Genomic DNA, 15,495 nt, shown 5'->3' on the forward strand with positions numbered 1-15,495 from the left:
GTTCCACCATCAGACGCAAATTGGATTTTTTTGGTCAGCGCTCAGAGGAGATTAATGGTACTACTATGGCCGAGGAGGCGCATGACCAGATCACGGGCTAGTTTCTTTCTACTGTGTTGGGTTTCGAAGAGGCCCGTTGTTCCTCTTTTGTTCCCTTGCTTTTGTTCTTGTCTCTATTCAGTTTTTCTTTTGCTTGCTGTCCATTTCTAGTGGACGGATTGTTGGTTCTTTTGTGCTGTTGTGTTCTCTTCGCTTGGATGATGAAGGGTTTTGTTGTTATGTTCTTCTTATTTAATTGAAATGCATGATTTATCCATCTTTAAAAAAAAAAAAAAAATCTTGTTCGTGAGATAATCTACACATTTATAATATTAATTTTTTATGATAGTACCTGGGACATATATATATATATATATATATATGGAAAAAGGCCTTTGAAGGAAACTTGTGCTACACTTCATTTATTCTTTGGAAATTACAAAAAAAAAAAATGTGGTTTTTAACTTTTGTAAAATATTAATAATGTTAATTTTTTTTTGACAGGTTCGAAATATTCATATAAAAAAACCTTTATTTAATTTTTAGGATTTAAGTTTATTTTTAGTGAAAATTTGAGAGAGATTTATATATATATATATATATATATATATATTATAAATTGGTTAGTAACGATTTTATTTTATTTTATTTTATTTTATTTTTGCAAATATGAGAAAATACACTTCAGAAAATCGAAAAAAAATCCTGTATTTGTTTTGCAAAAATCCTTTTTTTTTTTTGACTTTTCATGTCCCTCTTCCATCCCATGCTCCCTTCTTAGACTCATCCTTCAGTTTGGACTTGTTGGCAGGCCATCATATATATATATATATATATATATAAGAAAGTGGATAACTAGGCAGGCCATCATTTAATTACTTTAGAAATTTATTGCTAATAATAATTATTATATGCTCTTTAATTGTTTAATGAAGGCTTCCCAACCCCAAGGTTACTCAAGCCAAGCTTTAATTTGATAAAGAAGTAAAGAACGCTTGTCCTCTTATCTTTTAAATTCCTATGTGAGCCATATTAATTTTCCTTTCTTTTTCTACTCTTTATAAAAAGAAATTAATTAAAGCCTCTCCATGTGGTTTTAGTTGGTCAATAACACCACTAGCTTTTCATAATTACAACAACAACAACAACATTTCTGAAATTAATTTGAAGGAAGATAATTAACCAAAATCTCTGTTTTAAATGATCAAAGTGACAATGAACAATTAAGCTGTTTCTCGCAAAAGAAAAGAAAAAATTAAGAAAGAGATTAATGGCTAGCCGCCAGAGAATGTTTCCCAAAATTTTATACCAAAAACAAGGTTCAAAAAACAATATCATGATTGTTCGTCAAACGCATTATACCAATTGAGAGAAAACACCATATGACATTAAAAAAAAAAGCCCCAGAAAAACACAAACAACATAAACATGAGAATATGATTACTGTCATCTGCATCTCATCACCAGTACTACTACTGTTACATGAACTAGTCCTAATAACTATTATCTCCTACTCCCAGATTTATGAACAAACATCTAGTACATATGCCAATTAACAATGTTGATCATGATCACTGTGTATCTTTAATTTCAGTTACACCAGTGAAAACAATCTTGCACTAAACCTACATAACAGGCAAGGCAGATGTCAAGCTCACTCCGACCACTTCCTTGCCAGAGGCATCGGACATCTTTACACCATCGTCATCTGATGACGCCGCAGACTGCTTGAAGAACTCAATACAGTCTTCCACAGCCTGGCTTCTGTATGAGTCAGGGTGGTGTGTTGTTCTTGCATGCTGATGTTCTTGTGGTCGCTCATGGTGTCCCCGGCCACCTTTTGATATAGCCGTTAGCATGATTAGCCGAAAAACAACGTCCCGGAGACGTTCGAGAAGCGATATTGGTGACGGAGTCCGGTTCTGCCTATTAGTACTGCTTGTGAACCTTGGCATGCATTGTGCAGTACTCTTCATGTTCCTAGCTCTTCCTCTTCCCTTCCCTTCCATTGCTGTTGTAACCCTATTTAACTAGAAGCTAAGCCATATATAACCCCTGGCTAGCCTCACACACAGACAGTCAGACACACAGAGAGTAGGGTTTGGCTTTGGCTATCGGCTATACATGCCTTGGCTGTGGCTCAATGCGAAATAGAATATATGTGGTTTAATTATTAATCTGCTGGAAAGATTTAAAGGAGTTGTATATAAGGAGCATATGAGTGGATGTTAGGTAGTGGAATCATTGAGAAATCATGCCATGATTGTTCTTTAGAGAAGAGCAGGCTGTAAGCATTTATAATATGATGGAGTTTTGATTATCAATGCAGTAATGACAATGTAATGGCATCTTATATTGCAAATAAAGGAATAGAATGCATAAACAAGGGGATGGCTTTTGGTTTAAATCAATGTTTTCAGCTGTTCATATATGGTTGTTGACTATCATTCATTCCCATGTGAAGTATTGTGATTTTTAATGGCGAATTAGATACTCTGAAATATAGACAATTTTAAGGCTTTAAAAATTATAGTGTAAATAATCTTCAAAGGGTTGTACTAGATCATGAAAGATATATCTATATATATAATGCATTGTGATGCCGCCAACTTAATTTCACGTTCATTAGTCATGGGTGAATCTTATTAATGTTTCTTTAATAGAATTAATTGCCACTGATTAAGAGATGAAGCTATATAAACTACAAAGAGATCATTGTCTCACTAATTGTAGTGATTCCTTGTTTTCTCACTTGAGTTCAAACCACACAATAAAATCCCATCATATTGAGCATATATATATATAACTTACAAACAACTCCCTCCATTTAAGGAATTATTTTCTTTTTTATCTGAAAAAAAAGGAATCCCTGACAGATGATAAATTAATAATCAGGATAGGTAAGTTTGGAGAAGCCGTGGTTTCTTCACAACCATACACCAAGAGATTTGATTTCTTTTAGAACCCCCCAACATGTGCTTTGTGGATTGCAATTAATCTAAAGAGTTAATTTACACATTATATTCCCTTGTTCTTTTTTCCTAATTATGGTGTGCCATGAAGAGTGAGTTTAATATATATTTGTCTTATGCTCCTCATTTAAGAATTGATACCGGAGAGTTGAGACTTTTCACCGGTTAATATATATACATACATTTATTCATACATGCATACATACATATATAAATGCTCAAAACAACACTCAAATATATTAAAAAAAATGAAATATAATTATCGTATACTACATCACATTTAATTTTCAAAATTTAATTTTATTATTAGGAATAAAATTATGAAAACATTGATGTGATAATTGAATTATAACATATAAAGTAATTTTTTAAATGAAAAAAAAATAAGGAAAAGAGAAACCATGAGGGAGCTGACTAGAGCTAGCCGAGTGGAGGAGAAGCCGGCTAAGCAGTTGAGGAAGGCCCACATGGGCACATGCAGAGTGTGATATGTTATTGATGATGGTCATGCGGAGCCCATGCCTAGTTTTCTCATTCATTAACTAATCAGCCGACCAAACTCATCACTTAAATTTTATCACTATCCACCATCAACTTTCACTCACTTTTATCTACTTCTTTTTTAAAAAACACGCTGTCACACACATATATATATATTTAACGAATCAATCAATCATCCAATTCATTCCTCACCGTCAATCCGTTGTAGCTTGATGGCAAACTGTTCTTTTTTTCCCTTAAAAAATTCAAGTAATTGGCTTTGACTCGAGTTTGAATTTCGTCTAGCACTCAGTGTACTAGTAGTTTAGGTTTTTTGGCGCTTTTCGGTGGTCTTAAAACGTATGGACGTATGTTTTTTTATTTTTTTATTTTTTTTTTATTTTTTTATTTCAATGGGTCACGAGAGGAGTGAAAAGAGGAGGTTAGTGACATGGATGGAGTTTGTCGTAATAAAAGTCGGTTGGAACTTTGCTCATATACTAGATTGATTCTGGTTCCCTTGTTCCTTTACATTCTCTTTGTTTAATTGTTAATTAACAGCCTTAGCTTATCTTCATATTAATCATGATTTTTTTATCATGTTTTTTAATTCGATGATAAGGCATCTTCTTCTTGTAGTACGGTAATGGCCTATGAATTTGCTTTAATAGTTAATCTTTTACATGATTTTTTTAATAAATTGGATAAATCATTTATCTCAACCATTATGAGGTGCAACTAATTCCATAATCTCTTACTTAATAGTAAAAGAAGCTACTATCTTTCTATTGTAATGATGGAACCGCTAATCTTCCTTGAATATAATATTTACCGAAAATATTAATTTTAATATTTATTTTATTCCCAAATAAGTTTCCACCGCTATATTTCAAACTCATGGGGTTGGCCAAGCATAAAATGAACATTAATCATGAGATAAACAATAATTACAAAATGCTAATTCTTGTATGAGTAATAATATCTTTCATCATCCTAACAAAATTGCTGAATTGGAATCAACTAACAACTGCAACCTTCTATCCAAGTTACTTCGACTTTAGTTTTCAATGGAGCAATTGACCACAAGCAATAAGAATGCACCTTAACTACCAAATATTTCTCCTTAACAACTACTTTTCGGTGGGTGAGAGTGCGCATTTGAGAGCTGTGAGCATGAATTGCCCCACAGGCCATAGCTAAGGCCTTGCATACCTCCCTGCCTTCCTAACGACCAGCTGCTCATCTTGGTTAAAAAAAAAAAAAAAACTTGCTTTTGAACTCCATTCAAGCCAAGAGTTGTGTCCCTATCTTTGTAGCACATAATTAATTGAACAAACCAAGAGTCACACTTGTCTATGTAAAAAAATCAGTATTGGCAAAGGAATTCGGCACTCAACAGAGAGTGCATCACTTGTATTTATAGAGTGAATACAATAACTAAACACATCAGGAGAATGGGAGAAGTGGGAAAGATCACGGGGGAAGTGGCGAAGAACATCCCACGATTTACAATTAATCACCTAAATACTAGCAAACTGTTTTAACCTTTTCAACAGCCTCCCTCAATCTCATCTTACTGGAAAAAGATTGAGATTGTGTCTTAGTGAGAAGAATTGGGTTGCTGGCAAAGGTTTGGTGAATATATTCGCAACATGATCTTGAGAAGATATGAACCTGACCTCCAATGCCTTCTGTTCTACTCGTTCACGAACAAAGTGGAATCCACTTCAATATGTTTAGTTCTAGCATGAAAAACTGGATTTGCTGAGAGATATGTGGCACCCAAATTATCACACCATAAGCATGTGTTGGGAATTCGGATTCCCACTAAAGATCGAGAGAGAAAAATAAAGTAGAAGACAATCACAAGAAAGACAAAACAAGATTTACGTGGTTCGGCAAGATTGCCTACGTCCACGGCCGCACTAGGGTTTTATTTCAATATCTGAAGCACACACACATCTTACAAGGGACTGCCTATATATAGAAGAAATTTGAGGTATATCTGGATTAGAGCTTTGAGGCATATACTGGATTAGAACTCTGAGGCATATCTGGAAGATGGTAAATCATATCTGGATCCTAACCCTATCTGGATCCTAAACTTATCCAGATCCTAAACCTATCTGGATACAAATCCTATTTGGGTACAATTTACAAGATTATCAAACTATAATCCTAACCATATACAAATTACCCTTGTATCCTACTGCGGGGGTTCTCCCCGCACCTCCAACCTAAACCGATGCTCTCCTGCACCTCCTGGGGTGTCACACAATCAGGCTCCACATACCCAACATCATGGAGGTATGTCCTGATAAATTCCCAGCTCACCGAGCAGAGACTGAATCTAGATAATTTCAGCTGTGGAATTAGCAAGAGACTTATATTCAGACTCGGTACTTGATCTTGATACTGTGGCCTGTTTGCAAGAGCTCCAGGAAATAAGGTTTGAACCAAAGAATATTGCAAATCCTCCTGTAGATCGACGATCCTCTGAGCATCCTGCCCAATCTGCATCTGAGAATGCACTAATAAGAAATGAAGGTGACTTTTGAATTGACAGCCCAAATCGAAGGCTATGCTTCAGATATCGAAGTATTCGCTTCATTGCTACCCAATGATGACTTGTTGGTGAGTGAAGGAATTGACACACCTTGTTCACTGAAAATGATATATCAGGTCTTGTAAGAGTCAAGTATTGTAATGCCCCTACAATACTTCTATATCTTGAAGCATCTGCAACACCTAATGGGTTTCCCAAGTTCTTGGACAATTTTTCAGTAGTTGCCATTGAAGTTTTCATTGGTTTGCAATCTTTCATATTTGCTCGACAAAGTAACTCACTTCAATCCCTAGGAAGTAGTGCAGATTCCCAAAATCTTTGATTGCAAAGACAGCTTGTAGTTTTGATAGGAGCTTATCAGTGGCCTGAACTGAGGAACTTGCAACAATTATATCATCCACATAGATTAGTATATAAATAATCTGTCCTCCTTGATTGTATATAAATAGTGATGTATCTACCTTGGAGGAGACAAAACCAAGTTCCTTCAGTTTAGTGCTAAATTTGGAATACCAGGCACATGGAGCCTGTTTCAACCCATACAGTGCCTTATCCAGTTTGCAGATGTGTCGTGGATATTGAGGATCTTCATATCCTGGAGGTTGATACATAAAAACATCTTCTTCCAGTTCACCATGTAGGAAGGCATTGTGAACATCTAGATGTCGCAGACTCCAACCCCTTGATATTGCAACTGAGAGTATCAATCTGATAGTTACTGGTTCAACCATTGGGCTAAAAGTGGCATCATAATCAATTCCATATCGTTTGAAGCCCTTTGCCACTAATCGAGCCTTGTACCGATCAATACTACCATCAGACTTCTGTTTAAGCTTGAAAACCCATTTGCAATCAATAATGTTGAGTTTTGGCTAAGCAGGAGCTAGATGCCATGTCTTGTTTCGAATAAGTGCAGCATATTCAGCATTTATAGCATGCCTCCACTCAACATGCTTCAAAGCCTCAATGTGATCAATTGGCTTTGTAACAGTTGTAAAACCATATTGGACTGTGCCATCATTGAAGTGTTTATGCTTCCTTATATTATCTTGAAGTCGATTTCTCATATGATGAATAGTTAGATCACTTTCTTGAATTGGGTTTTGCTGAAAATGAGAGGCAATTTCTCCAGAAACTTGTGAAGAAAGTGGTGAGCTTGGTTGTTCCCCTTGCTGCAAATGGTCTGCAAGACAAGTGTCAGTGTGCAAGGTGATGTATTCCTATTCTCTAGTTGGTCATTCCCAAGGAGAAGAGAGTTTGATGAAGAAGGGCAGATGACAGGAGGAGTTGGTAGATGTATAGGAAGAGTATGAGATATTTGAGAATTAGAAGATGAAATCCTTGTCTGTGGAGAAAGGGAAAGTTGTGTTCATCAAACACCACATCCCAAGAGATATAGACTTGCCCAGTGGATTTGTTAAGGCATTTATAGCCTTTGTGCATATTGTTGTAGCCGAGAAACACACATTTGAGACCTGAATTGGAGTTTATGTGAATTATAGGGTCTCAAATTGGGCCAGCAAGCACATCCAAAAGTCCTGAGAAGAAGATAATTTGGTTTTGAACCAGTTAATCGTTCTAGTGGTGTAAAGTTATCAATTGTTTTGCTTGGAAGCCTATTGATGAGAAAACAGGCCGTTTGAAAAGCTTCACCCAGAAGCGAAGTGGCATAGAGGCTTGAGCAAGAAGGGATAATCCTACTTCTACCACATGACGGTGTTTTCTTTCAGCAGAACCATTTTGTTGATGACAAGAACATGATGAGTTATACCAACTTGATTGAAAAAAGAGTACTTCTACCACATGACGGTGTTTTCTTTCAGCAGAACCATTTTGTTGATGATTATAGGGACAAGAACATGATGAGTTATACCAACTTGATTGAAAAAAGAGTGAAGTTTATGATATTCTCCCCCAATCTGTTTGCATACATATAATCTTTTTATTTAAAAAATGCTCAACATGTTTCTGAAATTGTAAGAAGGTATGAAGAATATCTGCTTTGGTTTTCAACAGATAAATCCATGTGAATTTACTGAAGTCATCAATGAAACTCACATAGTATTTAAAACCTCCAACAGATTGTTGAGCTGGTCCCCAAACATCAGAAAAGACAAATTCTAAAAGAGAAGAAGAAACACTATTAGAAGAAGAAAGTGGGAGTTGGTGACTCTTTGCTTGTTGACAAGCATTACAAACAGGGTTATTTGTGGTAGTAGAAGAACATAGAAGCTGATTAAACTGCAGAACTTGTTGGACAATTAAGGAGGATGGATGGCCAAGTCGACAGTGTCATTGTTCTTGGGAGATTTTTCTACTGTTAAGAGCCTTTTTTTGACAAAGCAATATGACTAGGCTTTATTGGATAGAGCCCTCCTTCACACTTGCCTCGAAGAAGAAGCTGCTTCATAGTTTGATCCTTGACAAGGAAATAAGAAGGATAAATTTCAAAGAATATGTTGTTATCAGTGGCTAGTCGATGAACAGACAATAGGTGTCTAGTTGCTTGAGGAATATGTAGGACATTGTTAAGCTTTAAAGAATGAAAAGGAGTAGATAATTGAGAATGACCAGCATGGAGAATATTCATACCTGAACCATTCGTAACTTGCACCTAATCCTTGCCTTGGTATTTCTCTTTGACTGTCAGCTTCTCAAGATCATTGGTAATGCGATCTGTTGCCCCTGTGTCAATATACCAGTTTGGAACAACATCATAGGATGAAAGGGCAGCTGTTGCAACAATACGAGCATCTTCAGCTTGGTAAGAATGATCAAAGCGATGATAACACTTGAGAGCAACATGTCCTATCTTTCCACAAACTTGACAAGTTGGCTTGTTCCTGTTTTGATGCATTTGATTTTGGTGTCCCATTTGATGTCCACATGAATAAGGTTGTTGTGAGTTGCTTCTACCTTGACCACGGCCTCTTCCTTGCATGGGATATCGGCCCCTTCGATTCATGCGCGCCACATTGTTGGCTGAGGGTACAGAAACATGAAAGGATATATTATTGTGCTCCAATCGCATTTCAAAACTCAATAGATGGCATAGATGTCACTCAGAGACATAGCATCTGTCCTCATGGTGACAGATGTTACAAGAGGGCCAAATTTAGAATCTAGACCAGCAAGGAGATAGGTGATGATTTCTTCATCTTTAAGGGGTTTCTAATAGCAGCTAAAGTGTCTGCAAGTTGTTTGACCTTGTTGAAATAGTTTGCAATAGACATATCCTTCTTTTGTATAGTTGATAGCTGCAATCTTATTTGCATTATCCTTTGCTTTAGAGCGAGAAGCAAACATATGCTCTAACACCTACCATATTTCATAAGATGTAGAGAAGAAGAGAACCTGAGACAACACCTCTTCTGACAGTGAGGAGAGTAGAGCACTCAAAACAAGTTGATCTTGCTGCAGCCATACTTTATAAGCAGGATTTGGAACTTGTGTAGCTCCTGATTCTGTAGTCTGAGTGACAGTCTTGACGGGACAAACAGCCGAGCCATCTACATATATTAAGAGTTGGTGGCTTTGAAAGTATGGCATGAACTGTGCCTTCCACAAGAGATAATTTTCTCTTGTCAGTTTCACATTTATCAGATGGATAAAAGAAGGTGTGGGCAATATCCCAGCAGAAAAGGTGTTGGAATTGGACATGGGAGTAGGTGTGAAGGAGGAGCTAAGTTGAGGAGAACCTGGCTCTGATACCATGTAAAAAAATCAGTATTAGCAAAGGAATTCGACACTCAACAGAGAGTACATCACTTGTATTTATAGAGTGAATACAATAACTAAACACATCAGGAGAATGGGAGAAGTGGGAAAGATCATGGGAGAAGTGGCAAAGAACATCCCACGATTTACAATTAATCACCTAAATACTAGCTAGCTGTTTTGACCTTTTCAACCGTCTATATATCTTTCGTTACATGCCATGAAAAGGCAACATTTAAAAATCAGTATTAGCAAAGGAATTCGGCACTCAACAGAGAGTACATCACTTGTATTTATAGAGTGAATACAATAACTAAACACATCAGGAGAATGGGAGAAGTGGGAAAGATCATGGGAGAAGTGGCAAAGAACATCCCACGATTTACAATTAATCACCTAAATACTAGCTAGCTGTTTTGACCTTTTCAACTGTCTATATATCTTTCGTTACATGCCATGAAAAGACAACATTTTTTTTGGTCAAACCAAAGTAAAATATTTATTAGCTCAATCTCTAACAAAACAAGGCATAAATGCCAAAACATACATGACATGATATACTAATTCAAACTCTAAACCTCTCCACCAATACTTAAAACAAAAACACCACCAATTAGAGACATAATACCCTCACACATATCCCACGGATCAGAACCTTAGGCTCACACTATCATTACCTGCCAAATCTTTTATTTTCCTCTAGTCAGTTATAACCAGCTCTGTTATAACAACCAAACAACATCCACTCACCTATAAGAAATTAAAACTAACTATGTTTTCCAAAACATTGGAATCTCAGCGTTGATGCCTTCTGAGCTAAACCATCTTTTTAATAAATTGCCTCCATTACCACCATCTTTGGAAAAATACCCAATATACTTCAGCATCATAATCTCTCTCACCTGCCGAAAAATCTCTTCAGGATTAGGTTGTTATTGCTGAAAAATTAACCAATTCCTGGCCTTCCAAATTAAGTAAACACTAGCAGTTAAGGCCGTCCTCCTCATTCCTGCCAACAAGGTTTTTCCTCTGGCTTTTCTGATGAACCAGCTTATTTCTCTTCTCCAACTGAATGGCCTCCTATACACTTGCACATCCCACACCACTTTGGACCAAACTACTTGAGATACACCACATTCAAAAAACATTTGAATCAGTAACTCCCCAAACAACCAATTTTTCCTTAGTCACCAATCTATTTTGCAGTGCCAACCATGTAACGAATGAGTGTCTTGGCAAATTACTTTGTGACCAAACAATTTTCGCCCACTCCAATTGTTGTCCAGGCTTCATTAAAACCTTTAAAGTACTTTTGAGAGTAAACTCCCTTTTCTTATCTGGTCCCCGTGAGACAAAATCTTGCTTAGTATTATCCATAGCAAAATTACAATTTAGAAATCCAAAACCCTTACCATGTCTCAAAGAAAATGGAGAACATGGTCTATGTGCTAAGCTTTTCTCCTACTCTCTCTTTCTAAAATGCCTTGCAAACATCATCTTAATTATATTTTTTTATGCATCAATCAATCCTTAAACCGATGCGCAAGCTACTAAAAATAAAGCTTTGTCTTAAAATCAAGATGACGAGGCTGATTTCTTAATCAAATGTTTTCTCTCTTTTATTTCTCTAATTTTTTTTTTCCATTAGACATCCATTGCACTTTTTGCAGGATTAGATGTCACTTGCAACGTAAGTTTTGTCTGCTGGCTATCAAACAACATCTTTGCTACAAATGAAAGCAACTTCCCTTTTTTCTGATTTATTACTTGAATTTAATATCAATACAAAGCTTCAGCTTAAGTACGTCAATGCAAGTTTTTTTTTGAAAAAAAAAAAATTAAAGGAAGGAAAAAATATACTTATGTAAACATCATATGAATGATGCATTTGTCCATCAAAAGCAAATGTTCTCTCTCACACACACACTCAAAAGAGAATAATCCACTTTTGCATCCTTTCCAGCTCAATATCATGAACACAAAGACATAAACAAAAATAAAGGAGGAAGCCATGCAGAGTTATGAGCATAAAGCAATCCCAAAGTCCCACAAAAACAAGCTTAGCCATCAATCAATTAGGTGCAACATCTATCTACTCAAAGTTCATCCAACGGCCACGCTTCTCCAATCACATAAATCTTCAACGGTTTTTAATTGTAGCATTATCAGGACCTCGGCAGAATACAAGTGAAGTAGACGCGAAGAAATGGATCACCAATATCATTTGGTTATACAAACTTAAGCCTCATACAACTCTTGCCCACCTTCATTCAAATTCCTTCATGTGATCCTTTGGAGTTAAAGAACAAGAGCTGTTTTGATCTGCCGATGGAGTCCCAAGGTAACGGTGGTGTGAGGAGAGCAGAGATTGACACAAGTGCTCCATTTCGGTCTGTCAAAGAGGCTGTCTTGCTGTTTGGAGAGAAGGTCTTGGCCGGAGAAGTATATGCCAACAAGCTCAATGAGGTACAACATTACAATACACCCACATGCTCTAGACTCCAGTAAGTAATCAGTATTAGGAGTCAAACAAAAAACTTAAATTCTGTTTGTAACTAACAATTACAGATAAGAGCTACAACATGTTCAAAAGAGAATGGGAGCTCTAGATTTGGTTCAGTAGTGGCAGAGCTTGAAGAAACAAAACAGAGCTTGGAGATCGCAAAAGAACAACACCAAATGATGGAAAGTTCAATCACATCTCTCAGAGTAGAACTAGAGAAAACAAAGCTTGAGTTGAATCAACTGAAATCAAAGGAGTCAGAGAAACAAGTGATACATTCTTCCGAGATTGACGATGTTATTAAGTTTGAAGAGGAGTCCAGAGAGTTCTTGCTGGACAGTCCACAGACTAGTGATGGAAATGAGTTCCAGAAGAGGAGGTATGTTAAGTTTGCAGAGCCACCATCATTGGCTAAAGTCTTGAACATCAATAAGAGTGTGTTGGAGAGGCAGTTCTCTCATGTTGACAGGGAGATACCAAGAAAGAAGAACAAGAAGAAGCCATTGATGAGTTTAATCAGAGTTTTCTCCAAGAAAAAAGGGTCTCCATGAAAATCGATTCATAGTTTTCTTGAAGATAAAGTGACATGGTACATATATATACATACATACAAGCGTCATACACACACACACACACACATGCCATAAATTACTTACTTTCCCATTTTTACATACATATGTAATTATGTAAATGATTATCAAATACCAATTATCTTACCAATTGCTGCATGGAAGGAATAGCTTTGTTCATATAAAACCAAGTCCTCGCTGAGTATTCTGAAGAAACAAACAAGCTTTTGGAGGTTCAATTTCATGAATAAAACATAAGAATTCAATTTGTACACTATGTAATTATGTAAATGATACTTTCCCATTTTTACATACATATGTAATTATGTAAATGATTATCAAGTACCAATTATCTTACCAATTGCTGCATGTAAGGAATAGCTTTGTTCATATAAAACCAAGTCCTTGTTGAGTATTCTGAAGAAACAAACAAGCTTTTGGAGGTTCAATTTCATGAATAAAACATAAGAATTCAATATGTACACTAATCGACTGCATCAAGAATCAAATAACTGGAATAATTACAATAAGAGCTTCATAAACAACTACCCTGAGTATAGCACAAGATGCACCCCCAAAAAAAATAAAAAAAATAAAAAAAGGGGAGTCCGCACAAATAAAATTAGGCCATGGCACCACATTACCGCCTTCTGATGTCCTGAGATCTGAAAATGAACACTCATGCAAGAAAAAACATAAAACCATTAGAGTCAACGTGAGAAATACCAGAACGCATGCTTAAAGCATTAATTTAGCCAATGAATTCCCTCCATTAAGGGAGATACAAAAATTATTTTTTGCTCTGAAAGGCTACTAGCAACGAAAAATGTCTTCCAAAACTGCGCAATTGCAGATAACAAAATTTAGATGAAAAACTAACCACTCAAACTTTTTAGAAAAAGAGCAAAAAGCTACAAAAAAACAGAAGAAAACACCACAAAATGATCGAAGAAGAGGTCATGGACTGGCACAAATCTCATCAAGCCAGTAAGGTCGGTCAAGGCCTCCGAAAAACATGAGATAAAGAAGGATGGAGAAGCCCAAATGCTGCCAGCTCATCAGCAATAGAGTTCTTTTCCCTTGGAATCGAAGAGATGGAGATGTCAGGGAAGTCCTTCATTTGTTGCTTCAGTTTGTTGAGCTGATTGCTAGCACGCCAGGAAATGCAGGGGTGAAAGTGTTTGCTTAGCTGCTCGACCCCTGGGCAATCACAGCAGATGATCGTAGGTTGCCAGTTGAAATCTTTACAATGTTGAAGAGCCAAGCAAATAGCATCAATCTCAGCATCAAAAGGTGTGGAATGGCTTGTGCCAGAAGCACCTGCAAGCAAAACCAGGCCGGGGTTAGCAACAATGATGAAACCAAGGCCAGCACACTTAGAGGCCGAGCTCCAAGAGGCATCGGCATAGATAAATATGGATTTGGGAGAGAGAGAAGGCCCAGAAAACTCCCTGATGTTGTTGTCCCTGAAGAAACTGTTACAGTGGTTAATAGCCCTTGCGGGAATAGAAACCAGATTAAGTTTGGCTTTTTGAAAAATATGATTGCATCTCTCTTTCCAAATGATCCAAGCCATTGTGGCAATCAAAGCTTTAACCTGATCACATTCCCTTCTATTCCTGCCATAATACTCCAGCCAACGGCCAGAACATAAGTAATTTAAATCCAAAGGGTCTCTGTTCATCCTGATGAGAATTGGGGTCCAGCAGTGCTGAACTTTTGAACACAACCAAATGAGATGGGAAGCAGATTCATCATATAATCCACAGAAGGGACAACTAACCACTCAAACTTTGCCACTATCAGCTTATAGCAGGGAGAAATCCTGCTAATCAATGTTGTCCCTTTGCTTCAGCCTTCTCTAAAGTCTAGAGATTTAGCCTTGACCAGTAAAACAAAAATACATGTCATTAGCAACACCACAAGGGCAAGAATGCTCATGTTAACAAAAAATTGATTTTCCTTCTGCTTTCTTGTCACACTGCTCAAGGGGAACATAATCCTCATGGGACAACATATTTCCGGAGAATAATTGAACTATAGGAATCAGACTAAATTATTACGACTCATAACTTTATGAAAACAAAATTGGGCCCACAAAAACTATTACCGAGAAGGGGCTAAATGCTATATATTAAGTTCGCAACAAGGGGCTATATTTTGCTCATTACAATACAAATTGATGAACAAAGATTTCTGCAGGATATATGGCAGAAACCCTAAGAAAGGATAAGGAGGAGAGACCGGAGCAAAGCAATAGAAATCTATTCAAGCGAAAGATGAAATACATAAATACACACACAGATATATATATATATATATATATAAACAATGGCCTATGTCCTTGAAAACACACATGCACACTTGGTATGTCTTTCAACCACCTAATTTTGCTCAATCAACTTATTAAACATATTTCCTGCTAAGAAAAACTTTCTCCTTCCTAGACACCAACTATTGGGGTCACTAATTAGTTCAACAGCGCAAAATTTCACATCATTGATGATTATAAGATTTGAGGAAAAAATGTGAATTCTTTCATTGAAAATAATTGGTAAAGTACAACACAATTTATAGGATTTACAATCTTCTAAAAGACAGCTATTGATAACTATTTACAACTAATAAAATATGTAATATATTAACTAA

The 15,495-nt window shown here is 36.5% G+C and overlaps 1 protein-coding gene and 1 non-coding gene across 2 annotated transcripts; one reads left to right on the forward strand and one right to left on the reverse strand.

Moving 5' to 3' along the window:
• Positions 1–9,087: 9,087 nt before the first annotated feature.
• LOC120276582 lies at positions 9,088–9,225 on the reverse strand. The gene has a single exon (XR_005541297.1). It is a non-coding gene; the product is annotated as a small nucleolar RNA Z247 (small nucleolar RNA).
• Positions 9,226–11,833: 2,608 nt separating this feature from the next.
• Positions 11,834–13,197, forward strand: LOC120275956 (WEB family protein At1g75720-like). Its single transcript, XM_039282695.1, has 2 exons — positions 11,834–12,240; positions 12,343–13,197. The coding sequence occupies exons 1-2, from the start codon at positions 12,103–12,105 to the stop codon at positions 12,826–12,828; spliced, it is 624 nt and encodes a 207-aa protein (XP_039138629.1). The 5' UTR covers positions 11,834–12,102; the 3' UTR covers positions 12,829–13,197.
• The last annotated feature ends 2,298 nt before the right edge of the window (positions 13,198–15,495 follow it).

The sequence above is a fragment of the Dioscorea cayenensis genome, chromosome 14 (genome assembly GCF_009730915.1).
Source record: "Dioscorea cayenensis subsp. rotundata cultivar TDr96_F1 chromosome 14, TDr96_F1_v2_PseudoChromosome.rev07_lg8_w22 25.fasta, whole genome shotgun sequence".
Classification (NCBI taxonomy): Eukaryota; Viridiplantae; Streptophyta; class Magnoliopsida; order Dioscoreales; family Dioscoreaceae; genus Dioscorea; species Dioscorea cayenensis.